The 25,208-nt window shown below is 37.6% G+C and overlaps 2 protein-coding genes across 2 annotated transcripts; both read left to right on the forward strand.

Moving 5' to 3' along the window:
• Window positions 1-1,123: 1,123 nt before the first annotated feature.
• Window positions 1,124-13,809, forward strand: alpi.1 (alkaline phosphatase, intestinal, tandem duplicate 1). Its single transcript, XM_080506726.1, has 11 exons — window positions 1,124-1,274; window positions 1,971-2,096; window positions 4,746-4,861; window positions 6,008-6,182; window positions 7,419-7,591; window positions 7,846-7,980; window positions 8,083-8,158; window positions 8,826-8,960; window positions 9,204-9,395; window positions 9,601-9,717; window positions 12,596-13,809. The coding sequence occupies exons 1-11, from the start codon at window positions 1,190-1,192 to the stop codon at window positions 12,868-12,870; spliced, it is 1,605 nt and encodes a 534-aa protein (XP_080362852.1). The 5' UTR covers window positions 1,124-1,189; the 3' UTR covers window positions 12,871-13,809.
• A 1,955-nt stretch (window positions 13,810-15,764) lies between these two features.
• LOC308137115 (alkaline phosphatase-like) lies at window positions 15,765-24,998 on the forward strand (the record flags this gene model as incomplete). The annotated part of the gene is made up of 11 exons (XM_080505689.1): window positions 15,765-15,840; window positions 16,239-16,358; window positions 18,967-19,082; window positions 20,064-20,238; window positions 21,475-21,647; window positions 22,223-22,348; window positions 22,460-22,529; window positions 23,042-23,180; window positions 23,599-23,789; window positions 23,892-24,008; window positions 24,727-24,998. 11 exons carry the CDS (start codon window positions 15,765-15,767, stop codon window positions 24,996-24,998), a joined length of 1,575 nt encoding a protein of 524 aa, XP_080361815.1.
• Window positions 24,999-25,208: the final 210 nt, after the last annotated feature.

Below are 25,208 nucleotides of genomic sequence, written 5' to 3' on the forward strand. Positions count from 1 at the left end.
TTGAGAGCGGTTGGCAGAGAAGCAGAGGTCTTCCAGAGCTCTGAATTGTGACAAGATTCAGCCTTGTGGATTCCTAAGGCGAGAACCGCTCAACCAAGAATTTGATTCTTCTGGCCACGTGGAACAAAGTTGGCCCAACTCACCTCATTTCACACATTAGCTGTTGTGTTTGCATAGAGGAGAGAAGACATTTTCATTCTGCAGGCGGCCTCCACTACCTCAGAGAAGAAAAATGTTTAACCCTACTCCACTTCCCATGGAAAAACCAGCCAAGTTCACTTGGTGAGAGAAGGAAAATATTGGGGTCTTTTAAATGCGAAAAATTCAGGGGGGGAAATGGAAATATGATCATTTTCCGGACATAAAATGAGAGTGAGTTGGGATCCAATCACGGCATTCTTAAGAATAGGTTGGACTCTGCTTCCTTTCTTTCTTCGGACTGTTTTTCCAGGGGATGGGGGAAAGAAATGGAAAGAGGTGGTTAAGATTTGTATCATGACAGATGCCAACTCAAATTGGTTAGCTCTCTCTCTCTCTCTCTCTGTCTCTCTCTCTCTCTCTCTCTCTCTCTCTGTCTCTCTCTCTATCTATCTATTGGATTGATGGCTACATAAAGAGAATCATTAGACATTTGCCAGATTATAATGTGACTTGAATCTCTATTGTACAGAGTGGATATGGCAGGAAAAAGTGGCAAATCAAAGTCAACATTTGTAAACAATGATACCGCGGTGAGTTTTTCAGTTTTGTTTTGTCTTGTTAGGGTTTTTTTCCCAATGAAATGAGCAGAGGGGCTGAGATGCTACCCAGTTCTTGTGTGGTCCTTGTTTTTGTTTCTCTTTTTCTGTCTATCCCCTGACTCTCTCTCTCTCTCTCTCTCTCTCTCTCTCTCTCTCTCTCTCTCTCTCTCTCTCTCTCTCTCTCTCTCTCTCTCTTGCTCTCCCTCTCTCTCTCTCTCTCTCTCTCTCTCTCTCTCCCTCTCCCTCTCTCCCTCTTTTGTGGCTGTAAGCCTATGAGCTGGCGTGAGCCCTTCCTTATTACACACCCAGCGGGGCTTTATAAAGGCAGGGCCGGAGGTCTCAGCAGCCACACGCACTCTGCTTGTGTCTGTGCCTGTGCCTTTTGGTCTGGGTGCTGCTCTGAACACTGGCTGTGTCAACCTCTCCAGCCTGCAGATTGTGGATTAGAGATGCTGATGCTTCACTACAGGGCCCCCAAAGTACTGGTCCTTCTGGGTCCCTTCCTAATGTTTGTGGGCCAGGCCACAAGCCAAGGTAAGGTGACAACAGGGTTACTGTAGCATCCCGCGATGGAGTATTAGTAGCACATGTTGGAGGTGGAGAGCGAAATGCACAGTGAGACTTATGGACAGGTAACGTCAACCTCGATATGGGTGAGAGACTGAGGACAGGTCGTTCTTGAGAACTTGACCTGCGGTGGTATGTGAAGACAATCTCAAGTTTGTGTGTGTAATGGAGAGTCTGTGTTTGTGAAGAGGAACAAAAGCATGTGTCAATTTATTTTTGCCTGCCTCTACCTATTTATGTAAACTGTGGGGTGAACTGTTTGACTTTCCCTTGTTTTGATGTGTGGCTGAAAGAATGTTCCTCTTTGACTTCCTTCACTTGCATGAGCATGAATGGACAGAACCCCGGTTTGTCTTCCTCGCAGTTTTTGTCACTCTGTCAACTTTTGAGAAACTTTTTTTTGTTTTTGTTTTTGTTGGTCCTCAGATGAAACACACACTGAACTGTTAGGATAAAGCAAAGAGAGAGCAGTCTGTCAGTCCTATGAGCGGATGAATGTGTGCGAAGCTGGTCTGCTTTCCCATTCGAACCATACAACCAATGACACCTGCACATACTAAACAGTCAATAATACAAACGTGCTTCGGTCTTTATCAGTGCAATTCCTGAGATCTGCCAATATCGCTCCATCTCATTCCCCGCCTGTGTGTTTTTATGGAGCAGTTTTGTATGAACTTGAGAAGGAGCCCGCCTATTGGGATGCACAAGCAAGGGCAACTCTGGATGCTGCACTGAAGCTGCGCCCTCGGGAGCATCAGGCCAAAAACATCATCCTTTTTCTTGGTGACGGTAAGTTCTGCAGATCTTTTCTAGAAAACATTCCTACATTCCTACATGATTAAAGGTTGTGTAGACCAGGTGCTACTTTACTCATAAAGTCCCCACAAAAGTGAAAAAAAGAAATTCTGATGAACCAGGTAAAGAAGGTGGATGGGTGGATGGATGGATGGATGGATGGATGGATGGGTGGATGGATGGATGGATGGATGGATGTACTTTCAAAAACTCAGTAGAGCTGACCTGGTCTAACAAAAACCTGCTGTTATTCTCACTGGATCCAGACCCTTAATATTAAAAAACACCTTTGGATGGTTTTAATCTTATGATAAAAGATCAATGGATGTAATTGTTATGACTCGTTCGAATCTGGAAGGAATAAATTACAATGACATGATTGGAGGGATAATGGAATGGTTCAAATAAGTCTTCAATGAGAACTCGTAAAAAAACACATTTGAGAAGACATTATAATCATTTGTTCGTAAAAGGACAGTTTTGAACAAAAAATATGTAAAACTGGTATCATGCTGAAGACGTTTTATCTTGTCAGTTGGCAGTAACTTAAAACATACATTATTTATCAAGCAAAAAAAAATCACCTATAATTTGCACATACGTTTTTAGTAACAATGGAAACTATTTGTCATGTATTCCGGAAGTGGAATGACGAGCAAACCTCAAAGACAAAATCTTTAAATGTGTACCTTTACATCAAATGAGAATGGTATGTGGATACATGTTAACTGTTTTATAGTAATCTGGGGTTCATCATATATTTTGTATTGTCCATGCACTGAGCATAATATATCAGCATATGGCTTAATCTACCAAAAAAAGTTTAATGAACAATCCACATTTCATGCACAAATGGCCATCGAGACAAAAACATAACATGAGGGAATGAGATGATAAGTCGTTCGTTCCCTCAAGTTACTATCTTGTGGCCATGGATTGAATTATCTTGTTCCCTCGCTTCATTAACTTGAGGGAACGACTGTTTATCTTGTTCCCACACACTCTATGCTGCAGAAGGTAGCACAGCATTTCCTTGAACCTTGATAATTACTTTATGTATATTTTCTTTCCCATCACAAACCATTTGCAGACTCCTTTGTGGATATTTTAAATACCACTTTGTGTACATTTATTTTCTTGTTAGCATTGTTCTATTTTACTGTTTTGCTCTTGTTGGCAACACTATTACATTTGTTGGCAGCAGAATGGGCAGATGAGTGCAGTGTCGTGCAGTCCAGTCCAGTTTCTATAACAGGAGAGCCAATTTGGACAAAACCAAACACTTGTGATAAAGTGTCCCTCAGTCCATCCAGAGCTAAGTTTGATGTTGGTGTATCAGTGATGTGCATTGAGGGTCATAGTTGGTGTGGAACTGACTCCATCAGAATCAGATTTACAAATATATGAACTCAACAGAGTGGATTATTCGTCATTTGATTGTTGGCAGTTAATTGGATATGTTCAGACCTCACATCAGCATTTACACATGGAAACTGATACTTTATATCATCGTATTTGAAACATGTAATTGGCCACATGCAGAGAGACAGTAGCATGCCCTCATTGGTGGCACAGTCTATGCAGGATTGTGCATTTCATGGTGAGGCTCAATTCCCCATATTTGAACAGGAAATGTTCAGATTCAGGGATTTTTTTTTTTTCATTTAAGAAAATCTGAAAATGTGGATAAATATGACTGTTTGAGTTATTTGTTAATTATATATTTTATTCTTTCCATGATGGGTGAAGGTCTGTCTCCCTGGGGTTTATCAGATAGCCAATAATATTACAGATTATACAGATAATAAAACAGAGTTGTTGCAGTGTTTTTCATCTGGCTTGGATGAGACTTTTTCCCCCTATTATCACCTATGTGTTACATATGTCTTGCAAGTGCTTTGTTCTCGACAATCAAACATAGTCTGTCACAGTTTGAGGTGGTTGGTGCCGAGTTATGTTTGTGCATGTCTGCTGCTGTGCCCAAGAGTAAAGTGTTTTATAAGAGTGTTAAATATATCACAGTTTATTGTTAAACTTAAAGTAAAAGAAAAAAATGATGGAAAAAAAGTAATAACATTAACATTTATAAGAGTGTTAAATATATCACAGTTTATTGTTAAACTTAAAGTAAAAGAAAAAAATGATGGAAAAAAAGTAATAACATTAACAACAAGAAACATAGAATTTAACTAAGCTTGTTTGACATTCCAATGGTTTGGAATGACATCAGGTTTTATGATGATGTTAGATTTTCTGCCCTCTGGACAGACCTGTCCTGGTCTGGGTGATGATTTTGTGAAATATTGTGTTTCCTGTTGAAAACCGCTGCTTGAAATGCTCCATCCATTAGTGGGTTTTGCTTTGAAGGTAGTGGTCCTCACATGTTCTGACGTTGTTTACTTAGAAACTTTTAAAACTAAATTTTCTACTTAATACAACATAGTCTGACCTTTTCAAACAAGCACTGCCCTATTTTGGTCTGACGTTGTGAAACTGTTCCCACATTGGACAAACTGTGAAGTCTTGTGATTTGGTGGAATCACTGCAACAAAACATGTGTACCCTGTAAACCCATTCAGAATCTAGGTTTCAGAACTTGTTCCCCTCACATCTGACCCTCACTTTTGATTGTCCGTCTTGCAGGAATGGGCGTGTCCACAGTATCAGCTGCACGGATTCTCCGGGGTCAGATGGAGGGTGGGTCAGGAGAAGAAACACTGCTGGCCATGGACACCTTCCCTTACGTGGCTCTTTCAAAGGTGACAACACGCTGCTACATAATGACGGCAACCGATTATCAAAGTGAAATTACATTATACCCTTATGAGAAGGAGTAAGGCGTCAGAAAAATTACTTTTGTATCATCATCATCATCATCATCATCGTCATTATTATTATTATTATTATTATTATTATTATTAACTAATTGCAAGTTCAAAGGATATTCTTATGATCCTGAAAAACTAAGTGGTCATTTACAGTCCGTGATCATTCACCATTGAACTCTTCATGTCCCTGGTCTAGTTACAGTTTAACATTTATTGTGGCTCCTTATTGACACATTAGCTCAAACACATTACATTTTAATTAGACAGCTTATAAAATGGAAAAATGCTTATGCCCATTGCTCAGTGTGAGCGATGCAAAATGGTTACCAAAGATGTAACATTGGATGCCAAGGGATATGTATAGTTATGCCGATTGAAGGTTCATTGTAATCTCCAAATTGACCCTAGGTTTAAGTTTGTCTGTCTCTCTGTGTTTGTCAAGTGGCACACTGGTGAGCTGTAGTTATAGCTATGTAGCAGTATAGAAGATGAATGGTGGGAGGAAATGTATACAAAAGAGTGAAGGACAAAACACAACTTCAATATAAAGATTGGGTTCAAAATTTTAGTAATTTAGGTGGAGTCATTGCTTGCATATACACATTTCTAAGACCCTGAACTTGTCGCATCGTATATATTTTTGTTAAATCCCCCACCCAAGTTGTCATTCCTTCCAATGAAAAGAGTTTTAAGGGACTTACTTAAAATCACAATTTTAACTGAAAATGCTGACACTGTGGCATAAACTGTAAGTACAGGTTTAAAGGCAGATTCAGCATCCTGGCCAAACGTAATCCCTAAATTATTGTAACTTGAGTGCGACTGAGAAAATGAGTGAGCATTCTTTGTCTCAACCTATAATCAAAAGGAGTTTGCACTTTGCTTTACTCAAGAAAAATGAGCACAACATTTTCTGTTTGGCTCACATTTAAAGGTATTTCTCAGGAAGTATTGCCCCCGGACCAAAAGGCCATCAAGCAACATAAAGATTTTTTCACTGGGGCAACATTTCTGTAATTCCTCAATCCACTGTGTGTTTTCTATTGTCGTGTCTTTGTCTGTTTTTCTACTCCACAGACCTACAGCGTCGACAAGCAGGTTGCAGACAGCGCCAGCACGGCGACGGCCTACCACTGTGGAGTGAAGGCCAATGCTAAGACCGTCGGACTCAGCGCTCACGCAGTGGCCCACGAGTGTAACACTACCTTTGGCAACGAGGTCTACTCCGTACTACGGCGCGCTAAAGCACAAGGTAAAAAGAGGTGATGGCTGGGATAAGTTGTAGGTGTGTTGTGTGTAATGGAAAAGTCAAGCAGTTCAAATTATACTCTTATCTAAAGATACGCAATGACCATATCAACCTTGATATAAAAACTTGAAAAATAAAACAGTCATCTGACCGGCCTATCATTTACTGTTTGAGTGTTAGCAATTACGGTTCAATGTTCATTATATATGTAGCATATAGTTATAGCATCTCACACCCTGCTGACACAAAGGCGATCAGCAAGAAACAGCATAGCAATTATGTTTTCCTTTCGCAAGAGTTTCACACTCAAACAGCAGCGTGTTGATAAGGATCGCCCTACGTTTGTAAACACTGAAAAAACAATAGTTTACATAACCGACCCTTCGTTTGCGACATGTTTCTGTAATACAGTCAGATATATTTATATTTATACAGTGGTACTGACAATTGTGCAATCTAAACTTGTTTAATTGAATAGGCCCATTAAATACCTGGAAAAAGTCATAATTGTTTCACGTGTGAGCCAGATGATGGTGTAGTAACTGTAGTTTCCAGAGCAGAACAAGCGTTACCTTGTTATTGTCATCTATCAATCCACTCGCACATGTGCATTACAACTTAACAAAAACGTGTGCATTAAAACTTAAAATTAACTCTGACCGTAGAATGCACATAGTGTGCATTGGACGTGCATAAAAGTTGTGTTTTGCCCTGTTTACCCAGAGATCATCAGTGGGTTTTGAAAATGTTTTTTAAAACGTGTAGTTTTCAATACAAAATTAAAATGATCATAACTCACTGAATTTATAACACATTCTCTCAAGGTTTGGTTGGGTTTAGTTTGGTTTGTGGTGAATGTTTTGAAGGTAAATCCCTGACAAGCACAAATCACATCCTCAAGCACAGATGGAAAACTGTCCTTTATGTCAGTGTGTGTGGAAATCATTGGCATTCATGGAATTTTGCAGCTTACCATTATGCCAACTAATTTTAAACAATATTCACACTGTGAAAACCTTTGCCTTTGCCAATGACTATGGTGAAGTGTGCCAACTGTGGCGCCCACGCCCAAGGTTGCCAACCACACTGCTGTAGAGTCTGATGCTCCAACCGGAGCATCCGATATTGATGGTCGGAGGATATGGACGTATGTTATCAAAGTTACAAAAAGCTGCTACCAACATGACACCCATTGTAAATGCAGTTATATTTCTAACCGTGTACCTCTTTGTTATCCAGGTAAATCTGTGGGCATAGTGACCACCACCCGGGTCCAGCATGCCTCTCCAGCCGCTGCGTACGCGCACTCGGTCAGCCGCAGCTGGTACAGCGACGCAGATCTTCCTTCCTCCGCCCGCCAACAGGGTTGTGTTGACATTGCAACCCAGCTGGTCACCAATGTTGACATTGATGTATGAAAAGCGTCTTTGTTTGTTTGCTTCTGAAATATTTTTAATGATCCAATTTGTAATATGAATAAGTAAGCAATGTGATTTCTTTAGTCGTTTCCTGTTATGAGTGAAGGACATCATGTTCACAATTTAGTTGTGTGGTCAGAAAATGATTTGATGTCGTGTGAATAAGAAAATTCAGCAGTTTCAAAATTAATGAATATTTTTGTTTTTTTTTCATATATAACAATTGCGTTCTATGTTGTATTTACTAGGTGGTTCTGGGGGGAGGTCGGATGTACATGACACCAAAAGGCACTCCAGACCCTGAGTATCCCACCTCAAACTCTCGCAAAGGGGACCGCAAAGACAACAAGAACCTCATTGATGTGTGGCTGAAAGCTAAACCAGTAGGGGTTTTTTTGACCAATATTTCTTTGTTTCATTCTAAGTTAGGTTTATCTAGTTTACAACCAGTCACATATTGAAATGTGCCTTGCTATTTGTTGCAGAACAAAAAATCACAATATGTTTGGCACAGGAAGGACTTTGATGAGATTAATGTCAAAACTACAGACCGTCTTATGGGTGAGTATGTAGAGTCACACACACGTATCAGTTATTGCTGATAAGTCACATGAGCTCACTGCCGTTTATAAAAAAAAATACATTGATAGTGTGGACATAAGTCAAACCGACCATGTGAAGATCTAATCTATATGTTCTTCTTTATCTACATTAGGTGCGAAAAGATAATGTCTACTCAGTTGGCTTAATTTAGGGTTGAGCTAACCTCAGCTATTTTTTTTTTTTTTATAGCCATAGGGTGCATAGTCCATAGTGGTGTGCATGAGATTGATAAACATACAGCACATTGAAAAAGTGCCAATTCTTTGTCATGTGTTCCACATACATCATATGTATGTCGTACACATGTATGCTATGATAAGTTGTAATTTCCAGAAGCTTGAATCGAGGTCCTTGTAAGCATGATTCAGCTATTTTATTTAGGCGTACAATGTTTAAAACCTAAAAAGTAATTACAGTAAATTCCATGATCAACAATTGTTAAATCTACTAAGAATGCAGGAAAGGCAATTTCGTGACTCGATTCTGCAACACTGGATGCATTTTCAGCCGTCTTATATCTAGGCTATAATTTCTTTACTGCATTACTACCTGTTGTGCTTTTCTCTGTGGTATCATTAAGTTAAAGTGCACATTTCAACTTCCTTCTATTTATATGTGGTTGCAGGTTTGTTTGAGCCGAAAGACATGAGATTTGAGGTTTTCCGGAATAATACGCGTGATCCATCCATTGTGGAGATGACTGAAAAAGCCATTCAGATCCTCAGGAGGAATCCTAAAGGGTACTTCTTGTTTGTGGAAGATAAGTAACATATGAGATTCCTCTAATTAATAATATAGACAGGCATATTCTCATTAGTATAGCAAAAGAAAACACACTTTTTACGAGTTTAACTATGGCACAGGCGAGGTTTATAACTGTGATAATAAAGCACAGATAGATGAGATCAGATCTAAAAATACAATCAATCAATCAATCCAAAGTTGTGAGTTAATTGATTTTGTTTCCAAATGTATAATTATTTTTCTTTGCCTTTGTTTGTACGTGGGAGAATTGATCATGGCCACCACGACGGTATTGCCAAACTGGCGCTGACCGAGGCTGTGATGTTCGATCGAGCCATTCAGCGAGCTGCGCAGCTCACCAGAGAGTCTGACACATTGACTGTGGTCACCGCTGACCACTCGCACGTCTTCACCTTTGGCGGAAGCACGCCTCGAGGAAATCCCATCTTCGGTATAATTCACAGCAGAAACACTTCAGTTGTGTTCAGAGTCAACTCGCACTAACCAGTTGTAAAAGAACATTGAAATACTATTCTAACAATAGTAGCAGCTCCTATCATGTTGCTCATGTTGTTCCATTGTGATTGTTTGCATATTTTTGTCTCCATTACAAAATACTTGACCGATACTAACAACCTTCTCCCGCTGCCATTCAGGTCTGGCACCGAAAAAAGCCGACGACAAAATGCCTTACACAAGCATCCTGTACGCTAATGGGCCTGGGTATGTCCACGTGAATGGAACCAGAGGGAATATCACCATGGTGGATTACTGTGAGTGGAAACAAATGTGTTTCAGACGTGGCACTCGTCTGTCCTGACGTGTTTACAGACAGTTTCATACTGATGTGGTTTTGGCTGAGTCACGCCACTTTTTCTCTCGAAAGCAAAGATGAAATGTGTTGCGCTGCACCATCTGCAGCGTTGTCACTTGTTTGTGTTCTTTGCTCAACTCACATCGTGTTCTTGCATATTGTGATCTTAGAAACATTTTCCATTTCCCTGTCGTGGATCGACTGCCCTGACCCACTTCTCTGAGCTCTCGTTCTGCAGTATTCACTTCAGTGTTTGCATAAATGTCCTTACCCAAATTACCTGAATGTCCTTACCTGTGGAAAGTTCTTCTCGTTTTTCACCTGTGTCTTTGAAATGCACATTTAATACTTCACACTCTAAATAATTATGATGAAAGGATTTGTTGAAAAACATCCATCCAGCAAAGAAGCAATGGAGAACTTGCATTGCTTTACTGTTTTCAAAAGGAGGAGAGACCAACATCTTGTGAAACAATTAATCATCTAAGAGTATACTTTCATAAACTTAAATCACACAATACTATCTTTTGTTCAGACTCATGTTAGCCAACGTTTTTTTGTAATTTTATTGGGAAGGCTTTAATTATTTAGTGGGTTTTGAAAATAGAGTGATTAAGTTAAATGAAGTTAATTACAAAAGATTTAAAAAGCACCATGGTGTGGGCAGTGCTGCCACAACAAAGATAAATTAGACAGATGTCATCTTAAAACTATGCAATGATCCTCTTTGGAGTGGTTGCTTTTCATGCAATCTTTTACAATGGAAATTTGAAGATGCACGTAAGGCGACATAGACTCATTGTTCACTTCATCGGACGCATGTGTCGTCTGTCCGTGTTGGGAAGGATGTTGTGATTTGCTTTAATTGATCAAATACAGACTTTTAAATAACAAAAACGTATGAGGTTGTATTTTGTGGCGGTGTGGAGCTGCATTAGATGTATTACAATAAGGTGCGTGTTTAATATTTTATGTTGGGTATATATGTTAATGGTTTAGCCAATATTGTAGAAACAATATTCCACTATTATAGACATTATTCCAATTTTGAAGGCCAAAGTTCTGACAAAGCATTTGAACTGGATTGATTTGAATTTGACAAGTGCTGGGAAGTTATTCTATTCTATTCTATTCTATTCTATTCTATTCTATTCTAGTATAATACATTTAACAGTTGTGTACTAGTAACTGATAAGTATATGAATACCGTAATTACAGAGGTACAATTACTGAAGTTTCCATGAGTGTGTCACCATCACTGCAGTCATACATGACAACATTTGGAGAGCTGATGTTTCTCTGTCTCTCTGGTCCCTGAGGCGGTTGTTCGCTTTAGCATTAACCAACATTAGCATGTGTCCTCAGTGACCAAGATGTACTGGAAATCCCGACATAAATAACATATTAGCATAAAAGCTGTCTGTGCATGTCCACATGTTGGTTGTTTATCTCAGCAGCTGCTGCCTCTACTTGTCAACTGTTCATTGATCAGCTTCTGTCAAGAAGAGGAATTATGGAAACTTGCAGTTACAATGTGTTAACCGGATGTCTTCTTTTGCCCCGACACTTTTCACGTCATATCCGGGGCATCTGGGTAGGTTTTATGGTCGCGAAAGTTTGGAAATGCCGTTGTTTTTCACTGTACTATTATTAATGTATTTAAATCTACTGGACTTTAGGTCAGAATGAACTGGAACTTTGTTGCGTGTGAATAATCCCCGAGACGCGTCCTCGTGTGGCTCTACAGAGGAAGTGGATGTTCGGCTCTACGGAAAAAAAAAACAAAAAAACACACAGACCAGAACGTCTCCTCTCTCTGTTCTCCAAGTTTAAAAATTTTAGGAAATGGTTGAATATCCATATTGAACAGCCAAATCTGATTCCACAGACAACTTCCTGAGTCGGACCCCCATAATTTACTGCATGTAATTACAGGAGGTCTTTGAGGAGCTCGGCGATATGATTGTTTTGGTTGAAATGCTTTTGATGCTGGCACACTTAATGATTACAGTGATTTTGTAATCATTATAATGTGCCAAACATGTTCACTGTTAACATGAATGGGTATATTTTAAATTATGGTTCTTGGCTATCAACCGTTGCTGCATTTCTTCTAATCTTCCTCCAAAATGTCAGAGCACAATTGTTGCTTTTGAAATAACTTCAGAAGGAAATTCCCCATTTTTATTTATTAAATTGAAGAGGGAGCAGTTATGAGGTATTATTTCTGTGGCTCCAGAGATTCTTAAAATATTTTTAGACCACTAGAGGAGAAATAATAAAACCAAACACTTGTTGGTTAACCTCTGAGAGGCTAAATTTGTGTGCTAAGACAATGAAAGGCAGAATTAGTCTTATGACTGAATTTTCTTCCCATACAGCGAGACAAGGCATATTTTGAATATACACAACATCATCACAGTTTCAGCTGAGCAAGGCCGGTTTTATGGTTTATAATACCGGACTTCGAAAATGACTTATTAACTCAAAAACTACCAAAATACGATACGTGTCGCGACATCTGACATTCAAAACTATCTGATGTATCTTCAGCTGAACTTAAGGAGTGAATCAGACCGGCCCACAAAGTGCTAAAATATCTGCAATTATAATTACAGAAAATTAAAAAAATACCACAAAAGTTACTTTTCCAATAATATTTCAACATTTCATTGAATTTCATGGGCTGCAAGTTTCCGTAAATTCACCAACACAGATGAGGGATTCAAGTTTGCCAAAGAATAATCAGAAATGATGCTTTTGTTAATGTATTGGCGTGTAATTTAAAATGAGCCGTATCCATGTGGACATCATCCAAGTTGTTTCTTTCCCTTTAGACGATGAAGAGTACATGCAGCAGGCTGCCGTCCCACTGGATGCTGAGACACACGGTGGAGAAGACGTAACCATCTATGCAAAAGGCCCAATGGCGCACCTGTTTCACGGCGTGAAGGAGCAGAACTACGTGGCACACGTCATGGCCTACGCCGCCTGTTTGGAGCCCTACACGAACTGCCCTCCTCACCCCCACGGCCATTCCTCAGCCGGCCGTGAGGATATGTCTTACAGGCTGCTGTTCGGCCTGCTCGGCCTCCTTTTGTTGTTCAGATGACCCCCAAAGACAAACACGTCAACACACATACAATTACAGTTCATGCATGCTGCAATACACTCTATGCACTTAATACTCATGCACTGGCTGGCAAATGAGAATGCAGGGATGAACATAGTACTGTATTTGTTAACAGAAAATAATATTTTACTCTGTATTTACAGTAGCTACATACTTTTGGAGCCAACCATGCGAGTTAAACACAGGTTTAGACACACTCGCCATAATTATTATCTGCAGTGTACCAACTAACAAGCACTGCGAGCGTACACATGGAGTTATGCAAAGATTACCGGTACTGTGTTAATGAACAGTTCTTCAAGAAATTAATTTGTGGTTGTGTCTCTTGCAAGTACTTTCCAACAAATAGCTGCAATGTGACAAATACAAACCAGTCATTTCATTATTAAGGTGTGTTTGTGCCCATTCTTATCATCTCAAGTTTACTCGGTTACTTGTAGCACTGCCAGTTCAAAGATTTACTGAGAACCAAAGCTTATCTTTCACCCATTAATTTGGGACTTTACAAGAGTGACTTGACATAAGTATCAGGTTAAGGGCTCAAAGCTGTTAAAGTTTAGACACTGAGACATGATAAACAGTTGTGCATGATTGTCTCGGTCTCAAGTGAACAAATCACTATATTTTAGCGGCAGGAACCTGAACAATGAGCCACTATGTCACATCGGTTGCAATAATATAACAAGAGCAGACAAAGATACTGTTTGTGTTTCCGAGTTTCCAAGAGGAGTAATATGTATTTTTTTTAAATTAAATGCATCAACCTGGTCTGGTTGAAAGCAAATATGTTTTCTTACAGTTTGATTTGTCACAGGATGGAGTATGTACTCCGTTTGAATTGTCCATGAATGTAATTTGTAAGCAAATATTGTAAATGTATTTTTATACTTTTTTTCCCAAATATATAAGCACAAAACATCATGTTTCATTTTGTGACTCAATTCTCCATTTATTTTGAAGTTAATGTAAGTTATGATGGGTGGATGGACTAAAACAATCCTGCATGTTTTCATTTGATGATAAATGATCTTTAGATGTAATTGTTCCCCGACTGGTTCTGAATTTGAAATCGAGGTTAATCTGGAAGAAAAACTGACAATGAAATGGTTTATCGGAAATGATTACATTATCAACAATTGGACCACAACCCCTAAAAATATACTCACCATAACACCTGCCTATGTTGAAGGGGAGACATACTTGACAACTGCCTTTTAGTGTGAAAATACAAAACGTCAAAATGATTGTGTGTGTTTGGTTCAAGCTTATCAAAAGCTTCAAATATTCACACATCGTCATCAAATTGTGTTTATTTTGGGTCCCAACACAAAGCATTAAAAGGAAATCTAAAAATTAAACTACTTGACCAAAGCAGGTATTCAAACTGAATATATTTAACTATGGTTGAATTTAAGGAAATATAATGGTTTGGATCTAAAGTTAGTTAGGATCTTATTGGCTCATTAACAACACAATGTGTTTCTGTCCTTTACGCATCTGGCATGTTTGCGACTGTTGTATTAAAAAAGAAATTTGGGAAAGTATGACATCGTATTATCACAGTGTTGACGGACAAAGGAAAACAGCATTACTGTTTTCTGATTTTTTGTTGTGTTATGTTCAAATGCTTATGCTAAACAAATACTTAGTACCACAAGGCCAGTTGACGTAAGAGTGATGATATTTTCAAAATACACAGCTGGAAAATATCACACACCTGAAAAAATGTTCAAATCCTCTGTAGAAAACTGTTTCCAGGTATTGAGTTCTGGCTTAAGGCAAGACATGTTTATTTAGATGGCACCATTCAGTCATAAGGCAATTCACAGTGCTTTACAAGGGAATTTAAAAAAATACAATAAAACGTATTAAAACTAAATGAAGGCATTAAAAGATTAAAAAAAAGGAATAAAGTAAAAGCTTTATTAAGATCAAGGTAACATCATTTTAAAGAGGCGAGTGTGTCAGGAAGCTTGTTCCACTGGTGGAGTGTTGAAAGCTGTTAAACCTTGTTTGCTTCTGACTCTGAAACACTAAACCCTTCATATTCTACAGGTAATTCTGATATTTATTTAGGTCCGAGTCCAGTCAAAGCTTTATAAACAAGAGGTAAGATTTTGGAGTCAGTCCTCTGACACACAGGCAACCAGGGCATTGAAGCTCAATGTGTTGCGAAGTGTGAGTGATCCTTATCTGCACAACTGCAATGCATTGTAACTGTAAAATCATAACACTTGCTTTGCTCAGCATTATAATCCGAATATGATTTATAGTGTCGATGAGTCATTAATGGCCAGATCTCCTGTTTGTCAACCTTTATCAGATAGTTTTATGATACAATAATATTTGCACAAGGGAACACATTAAATGGACTTCCTTTTTATAGAGCTTTTTTCTCTGATCTCAAAGGGCTTTACGATGTTAATCAGATTCACCCATTCATAGGCACATCCACGCACCAGTGGAAGTAGTCAATCTATGAAAGAAGCATATATTTCTGTCACACATCATTGCCCCCCAAACGTGTGTGCAACTATGCAAGTGATGATATGTAACCTTAAAACAAGTGTTGGTTGGAGGCTAAACACAGCTAATGGATGATACTCTCCAAATGTTCCTACATTTGCCAACAAGCTTGCTATTTAGGCTGTGTACTTGTCCTCAGAATCAAAAAAGACAAAGAGAAATTAGACGGCTATTGGTAAAACGCGGTGTGCAGGTCTGCGCTCTTTGTGTAATGAGCGTATAACCTTGTGCATGCAATGTGAGGCTCCATTTGCCCTTTGCTCCTGAGCTTCAGCTATAAAAGGTCCTCACTGACGAGATAAGAGCGATTGTAGTCGGCTTCGCTAAAACTAGATGCAGTTGGAAACATGGCCAACAAAACGAATTTAACTTTTACTGGATTACTGGTTTTGATATCAGTACAATGGATTTTGTGTGTTTTTGGTAAGTACCTGTCACATATAGCAGCCGCTCATTATCTGCATGAAAAAAAATCTATTTCTATATCTACATCTATATCTATATCTATATCGATATCTATATCTATATCTATATCTATATATAGACATAGATATATCTGTATCTATGTCTATATATATGTTTGAGTTAGTTTCAAGCTCAGTGGCTCAATTCGTACATCAAATTAGAAAATAGAGTGAGATGGTGATGCTGCTATCCTGTTAATCAATTGACAAATTGTTGTGTAAAAAGAAATGTTAATGCTTTAGAATTTTACTTCAATCTCCCCATAGTGCCATAATCAAATTTCCACATTTATGTTTTTAAAGAAAATGACGACATCATTTGCATAGTACGACAATCTTTTTTTCTGTCATTGCCAGTGGAGGACGAGCTTCACGCGAGCTACTGGAACAACAAAGCCAAACAGTCTCTCCACAAGGCCATGAGAATGCAACGTAACGTCCACCAAGCCAAGAACATGATCCTCTTTTTGGGGGATGGTAAGTCAGTCGAATGAATCATACAATTATCCAAGAGGTTTCTTTAAAATGTTCAGTCTTCCTCCTGAAAAACTCTGAAAAAAGGCTAACGTAGCCTGAAAGTGGGCATTTTGTCGTCATTGTGTTGAGGTTCATCATTAAATGGTCACGATTGTATCGAAAGGGAAATGCAATATTTGTTTAAGGCTAGGAGATTAACGCTGACATCTGATAATCTACTTTGAGAGTAAAATGAGAACCAAACCACCTATGAGGCTAACCCACCATTTAATCTGCTTGTGCACCCATTTTTTTATGCAACTTTAACTGATCTGAACACCAGGGTTGCCAAATCTCGCAACAAACAGAAGCAACCAGTCTTCTATAAAAATAAACTGAAATCAAGGGACTTTCTCACGTCATTTTAGAAAATTAAATAAAATGAGTGAAAGAAAAATATTAATCAAGAAATAAAGACTGAACTTGCTCAGGGTGCTAAACCATTATATATATATATATATATATATATATATATATATATATATATATATATATATATATATATATATATATATATATACGGTACAACAGGGACTGCAGACGATCCCATAATTACAACTAAATAATCTGCAGGAACAAGCAAAATAAAAGGGGAAAAAAAGTCTCTCCTCGACTGATGAACAAATCAGTGCATGAAAAATGTCCCAGGAAAATTGTAATTATTTTTGATTATGGAAAACCATTTTTTTTCCATATTCTGCCCATTGTTGCTCTGACATTTGTCATTAAAAAAAAAAAAAAAAGGGTTTGTACGTGCGGAATGTGGCGATGAGAACAAGTCCAAAGAAGTAAACACATTTAGAACCAGCACCACAAAAAACATTACAACACGACTGATATTCACATAAAAAGAAGCTTGAGTTCTTTTATAATAAGTGGACTTGACAACACTGCAGAACACCAACGTTTCCAACATCTTTGAAACAACACTGACTTTGATTAAAAGCAAAGGATTTTTTTTTAAACTTAGGTAACAAACTTATATTAATGGAAAAGAAGAAAAAAAGAAGCAGAGTGACCTGATTCGATCACAATTCAGTACAAAAATAATCAAATGTGTTGTTGAAGGTACAGGTGCCTAAAAGATAAGGTGATATTTCATGATATGACCTCAAAGCCATGAAACCCAGATTAATACATTTATAACTACTGTTCACTTCATAATTCACGATCTCCACTTTAATGTTTACAGCCGCCTCCACTCCTACACGCATGATTCATGCTGATTGCAGCACTCATAAGATTTTATCACTGTTTGTCATTGATCAGTAACACTTAATAGAATAGAATAGAATAGAATAGAATAGAATAGAATAGAACCGAATAGAATAGAATAGAATAGAATAGAATAGAATAGAATAGAATAGAATAGAAATATTGTATTAATTCCAGAGGAAAATTATTGAAATTCACCTTGCACATATGGTGCTTATGATGACAAATCACAACGATCTTGTTCTCTGTTCAACTGTGTCACACCAAGTAACCAAAGGCACTTGCTTCACTCAAAATACGAAATTTCTAGAAAGTATTTGAGTGGATTTTAACCAGAACTTTAAACAGAATAGAATGCACTTCACTTTTAGATTTGAGATTGTCCTCATTTAACAACCATAATTACTCCAAATTAAACTTTACAATCAGAGAGATAAGGTTGTGATGATGAAATATTTTATCTCCCTTAATCCACGGAGAGAAATCAAGTTGATATGACAGTTTATTGTCAAGACCTTTTGCTCAGAGACGTGACAATGTGTGACACAGAGTTCAGATAAAGCATTTATTTATCTTAAAATAACAATTACAATTATATGTCACAGAAGTGTAAACATTGCTCTCTGTTCTTTGTATGTATGCTACAATATGTGATCGTTACATTATGTAATAATCATATGATTAATAGAGCCATTGATACATCTCTTCTTTGTTCTGCATTTTTCCAACAAACTTCTAATTATTTGAAATGACCTAAAACTTTAAAGCCATTCAAGTCAGGACTTAAAACATTACTATTTATGAAGCTCACTTCTTAAGTAAATGTGTAACGTGATGTTAGGATCATCTGGACCTATATACTGTATATATTGTTTGCTGTATGTTCACATTTTACATGCGGTTTCTGGTTTAAACCCTGGCTTTTAGGTTTTTAAAGTGTCCTTTTTTTCATTCAATTCTAATGTATTTCCCAGCTTCTGTATAGCACTTTCTTTTTGCCTCGTGTCTGAATGATATTGTGAAAATAAACTTGCACAGACAATGGACAATGATTTAATTTAATTTAATTTAATTTAATTTAATTTAATTTAATTTAATTTAATTTAATTTAATTTAATTTAATTTAATTTAATTTAATTTAATTTAATTTAATTTTTTTAATTTTTTAATTTTAATTTTAATTGTATTTTATTTTATTTTATTTAAGTGATTTTATTTTATTTCATTTTATTTTATTTTATTTCATTTTATTTTATTTTACTTTACTTTACTTTACTTTACTTTACTTTACTTTACTTTACTTTACTTTACTTTACTTTACTTCAGTTTGCGCTGTGTTTCTACCTGCTTTCAGGTATGGGGGTAACAACAGTGACTGCCGCTCGAATTCTCAAAGGTCAGTTGGCAGGACGGTCTGGGGAGGAGACCAATCTGTTTATGGATACCTTTCCTCACGTGGCACTGTCCAAGGTCAGCCCACATCGTCGCCCATAAACAGACTACTAATGGCTTCTGGGAATTTCCTCTATGACAAATGAAACCCTTTTGACACTTTTAGGAGATCATTAGGATATAGTGAGCGAGCATTATGCTAACGTCAGTTCACACAATGTTATCAGCAGGAGCGTCAGGTAATAGTGCTGGTTCAACTGTTGTTTGATCTCGTTGACTGGAACAGTTTTATGACTCTTCTACCGACAGTCCATACAGGACTTGAGCAATTTGATTCGTTGGAGGTGATTTTTAGCCCAAGCTTATAACATAGGAAATACTCTGCAGATTATAACAAAAGCTAAGGAAGCTAAGGCTGTTTATCATACTGTAGAGATTAGATCCATTCAGAATATGCTTGTCTATAATGGTCGTGGACATCAAACACATCAATTCACATTTTTAGTTTAATATCGGTGCTTCCATGTGAAATCCATGTAGGTGTAGAAGTCCGGGGGCAACATTCACAACTGTAATCCTCATTCGAAGAAGCAAAATACAAACACATGTTGACTCTTTACATGAGTCTAAGCCAACATGGTCCAAACATTTGTTAACATAGTTGTAGACAATGCATGATAATGTTACATGTCATAATGACGCCACTATTTTTAGACATACGAAATTAGTATTTGAGCACCATTTTGAAATTAGTAAGACGGCTATAATCAAACTATACAATATAACTCATCACTTTTGTCAAAGACAGGAACAGTTGGAGAGCTCCAGTGAAGTTTGGGTTTGTGTTTCTTGTAGTCACTGGTTCAAAAATGGTTATCTTTTGAGAAATGCTGAAAACAGAGCATATTCTATTTACATCTAATGTGCATCACTCGAATAAAAGATGTGTGCATATTACTAAGGCAAATCTATCTGATGGAGATAATCTAAATAAATACAATAATTGTAAAAGAGTTGAAAAGCTATGTCTTGATTTTAATGTTCAAAATGACCCTGCAGACATACAATGTGGACCAGCAGATGCCAGACAGTGCTGGCACAGCCACAGCTTACCTGTGTGGAGTGAAGGCCAACTACGGCACGTTGGGCGTCACAGCCGCCACCCCAAGGAACAACTGTAGTGCGACCTATGGCAATGAAGTCACTTCAGTTCTGCACCGTGCCAAGAAAGCAGGTAAGCTCTCATGTACATACATCATTTGAGGAGTTTATCTATCTATCTATCTATCTATCTATCTATCTATCTATCTATCTATCTATCTATCTATCTATCTATCTATCTATCTATCTATCTATCTATCTATCTATCTATCTATCTATCTATCTATCTATCTATCTATCTATCTATCTATCGATCTTCCTTTTAACTAAAAGCTTTTCAAAAAAAAGAATATTTACACGATTCCTATAAGAGATGGGAAGAAACAAACTACTACTACTAATACTAGAACCGGGACTCGGTGGAGGGAAAACCTTCACCAATGCCAAAAAAGGTCCTAAGATGATGACAAACCATTTCTAAAACTTTTATGCAATTCAGGTCAACAATTTGTGTGAAAAGTTGGCATATTTTATACATACAAACCAATTAATTAATAAATACACGCAGCCGTAAACATAACCGTCGCTCAGCTTTAATTGGCAAAGGTAGTATTATCGGATATTTGGATACAAAGTTGTGACTGAGAATGACCACAATTTGAATTATGTAATCTGACAACTTTTTGATCTACATTTCTAATAGTCAGTGAGCTTTTAACAGAGAAACTGTCTGTTTGGTACCTACATTATTTATATATATATATATATATATAAAAACCAACTGTAATTGTAAACTTTTTAAACACCCTGATACACCCATTTCTTAGAGAAATGGAGTTGAGTGATTATGCAATTTATTGCAGTTTCTACATTCTCATTAGTATGCTAATTATTACTGAGAATAATTTAAACAATGGAACAGTACTTCTAGTTGCACATGTTTTTAGGGTTGTTTTGCTTCTTCCACATCTATATAATATGTAGTGTACACAATTAGGAAGTTGCTTCTGGGCTGATTTTTTACTTTTCTTTTCTTTTCTTTTCATTTCATTTCATTTATCATCTTTTCTTTTCTTTCTTTTTCTTTTTTTACCCCAAATTTGTTTTATGGCTCATAATGATTATGTACATTTAGTCAAAAATGCCTCCAGAAAATGTTTTTTTTTTTTTAATGTTTTACTATTTGTTCACTGTTTGGTACATAAACACAATAAAGAAGACAAAACGCAGACCCATATCCATGTGAACTGGAATCACAGTGTTTTCTTTTGTAACACCTCGTTATGTAAGCTAAACACATCAGATGATGTTGATCTCAAATGATCTCAAGTGAACAATCTTGACTTTACAACAATCTTGTGCGTTTCAGGAAAATCAGTTGGGATTGTCACGACAACCAGAGTGCAACACGCTTCCCCTGCAGCAACCTATGCTCACAGTGCCGACCGGGGCTGGTACGCAGACTCTGACCTCACTGAGGAGGCCGTCGAGAACGGCTGCCGGGACATCGCTCACCAGCTGGTTTACAACACCCAGATAGACGTAAGCCTCGACGTGAAGATGCTTTTAGCGCCCATGCAGAGAAACAACTAACATTTTTAAGATATCTCCCCGACAATTGGTAACATCTTTGGGACAGAATTTTAGTTTAGATTTCCTGATTTAAGCTTTGAATGCTCTCAGGCCTATATACATCTAAGAATTACTTGTAGAATATGAAACATCCAGACCAATGAGGTCCTCAGGAAGAGGTTTACAGTAATAAGTGTTCCCAAAGTCAGAAGCAAACAAGGTAAAGTAGATTTTAATTCCTGCGCTCCTCACCTGTGAAACAAACTTCCTGCACACCTGAAGACTGCAAACACACTCACTTCTTCTAAATCAGACATTAAAACACTATTATTTACTCAGGCTTTCTAATAAACAAGCTTCTCCTCCGTTAAGTGATAAAAAGAAAATTCTTAAGTGTTTGTAGAAGAGCGGCGAAGGAAGAAATCAAGGGGGGAAGGATAGAGACATAGTGGGGACAATACAATGATATGGAGAATCTGCTAAAACCTTATCGTGTGTGAGTACAGAATACAGAATGAGAAAGCGTGTCATATGTCTGAGTACAGGTCATCCTGGGTGGAGGTCGTCAGTACATGTATAACAGCACCCTGCGAGATCCGGAGTACCCCACTGAGAACGGAGGCCGCTATGATGGGCGGAATCTTGTTATGGAGTGGGCGAAGGACAAAAAGGTAATCGACGTACAATCATGTACAATCAACTTTAACTCTCTGTGCTGTTGTACTTCAAGACAAATTTCACCAATGACCTGCCATGTGTTTGTTGTTGTTTCTTGATGGCAGAATGCTAAATATGTTTGGAACAAAAAAGAGCTTGATGCTGTCAATCCTGCAAATACTGACTTTCTTATGGGTAAGAAGAATATGCTTGTTCACCTGTTACTTGTTTTGTCATAGAAACTCAATCAGGATATTATATACAGTACAGCGCCTTACAGATTCAATGAGACATGTGTGGCCTTTTTAGTCAATGCAGAAAAGTTATTCAGTGTTCAAATGTGGCCGTCTGGCTGATTCTCACAGTGGCATATACTTGTCTCAAAGACTAAACAATGCAGGCCTGAGTACAGATGAGTCTTTCCACACCACAAGTGAATTTCTTTTTTCTTTTTTCTTTCTCTTCTTAAAACAAGTATGTATGAAAATGAGCACAATAACCCTTAGGAAATTATAGTCTGGTTTCATTGGGTGACATTAAATGTGCTTCATTGCCAAAATAATTGTATAAAGGGCCTCAGTTAAGATGACTTTTAATGGTTTTGCTGTTTAACATGAATTCAAGTAGAGCAAATTAAAAGTTTTAAATGTTTTTGTATTTGTTTTTCAATTTGAAAGCTGTAGCATGTGCTTTCTTCCTGCCTTTAGGCCTGTTTGAACCCAAAGACTGCCGCTATGAGCTGGACCGTGATCCATCAATGGACCCCTCCCTTTCGGAGATGACAGAAAAAGCAATTAGGATTCTGCGCAAGAATCCCAATGGATTTTTTCTCTTTGTGGAAGATAAGTGTTTCCTTTTTCGTTCTGCCTGTTTCATTGCTGCAAACTTGCATTCACGTTCTCCCGCTATCCCCACTTCACCTTCAGCATACACCAAAATACTAATTTGATTGCGGGGTGAATATTTGATATAACCTCTCCTCTGACCAATAAATGTACACAGATGATTTTTTGAAAACCATTACTTGCAAATACCAACTTTTATGGTTAATCACAGTTCCAAGTTGTTATAGCTTGTTCTTATTTTGCATTAAATGTATAGATTTTTTTCAGTACATTCACAAGAACACTGAATTTTGTTACTAATATGTATTTAATGTAATTGTTTGCTTTAATGAAAATATAGTTTATTCAACTAAAGTAAATATTGCTTTATGTTCAAGAGATGTCTCATCATCCGTGATTACCTTCTTGTTTATTTTAAGGGGGAGAATTGACCATGCCCATCATGGAGGAAAAGCAAAAAAAGCCCTTCATGAAACTGTAGAGTTTGACAATGCAGTTGGACGGGCAGCTGAACTGACCAGTGAGCTGGACACTCTGACTGTGGTCACAGCCGACCACTCTCACATGTTTGCTTTTGGAGGATATTCAGCCAGAGGAAACTCTGTTTTTGGTATTAAAAACAAAATACACCTTCATACAAGCTATTCCAAAATAGCTATTTTTAAATAGAGGATCGCCTGCTACCTGTTTAATTGCTACTGTGATTTTACAGGACTGTCTCGTGTACTGGCAGAAGACAAAAAGCGCTTCACTACAGCTCTGTATGGGAATGGACCAGGACACAAGATTGTGGATGGAATGAGGCCTGATGTGAATACTTCAATCACAAGTAAGTGCAGACTGGTCGTCCTCTGAGCCAGACAAAGTGAAGAACTGGCTCCATCTTGTGGTTTATCAGCGTTACCGACCATACCGACACTGAATGCTATTTGACTGGCAGCGCTTCTTGGAGATACTGTGTCTCCACAGCACAACCTTAAAGAACATTGTATTTCTACTATGACTGTGCTGTATTTCTGAAAATGCCTTCAATCATAAGTCAACAAGCCTAGTTAAAAAAAAGACCTCATTAATATCATTGAATACATCTAATAATCAAGTGGATATCAACATAAATTATAGAAGCAAATAAATAAACAAACAAACAAATAAATAAAATAGGATGTAATTCCTTTAATTCGTATTGCTTGATTAAATCAAATCAAGTATTGGGAAACACATGCTCAGGAACAACTTTGAGGAGATTGTGTTCTGACAGATTACTTATCCTGTGAAATGACTACTATACAATAAATGTATTAAAGATAAGAGTGGAATATTATCATTAATCTCTGGTTCTCCAAAGACGGGCCCAACTGAAGACCACTGGCCTGTTTTAAATAAATAATGTGACTAATATCTAACCATAGATAATAATACACCCATGATCATACAGAAGCTCTGTAAAAACACACATTCACAATAAAGGTTACAACATTCACAACCCTTATATAAGTTATAACAGTTTAATTGCATTTTCTTTTTGTTTGTGTTTCATTTGACCTCAGTGGACAAGGAGTACCTCCAGCAGGCTGCCGTCCCTCTTGATTCAGAAACCCATGGCATAGATGACGTCGCAATCTTCGCCAAAGGTCCCATGTCACACCTTTTCCACGGCGTACAGGAGCAGAACTATATTGCACATGTCTTGGCTTATGCCGCCTGCATAGAGCCCTACAACACATGCAACCTCACTCCGTACAACCAAGCTGCAGCATCACACCCAAGTGTACTCATGCTTCTGATGAGTCTCCTTCTTCTTGTCCTCCGCTCCGTCTGAGATAACACACTTCAAAAAAAACAACTTGTCTTGATCTCAAAATAACTACCATCAAATCTGTTTTGGTTGACAATAAACTATACTGTGCTCTACAGTGAGTGCAATTTGATCCATTCAAATCATTTCAACTTATTCAGATTACTTGTTTTGAAAAACCAGTATCATCTTTGCTACCTAAAACCATGACTTGTGAAAGTGTATTGAATTAAT

Source organism: Blennius ocellaris (genome assembly GCF_963422515.1).
Source record: "Blennius ocellaris genome assembly, chromosome: 12".
Taxonomy (NCBI): domain Eukaryota; kingdom Metazoa; phylum Chordata; class Actinopteri; order Blenniiformes; family Blenniidae; genus Blennius; species Blennius ocellaris.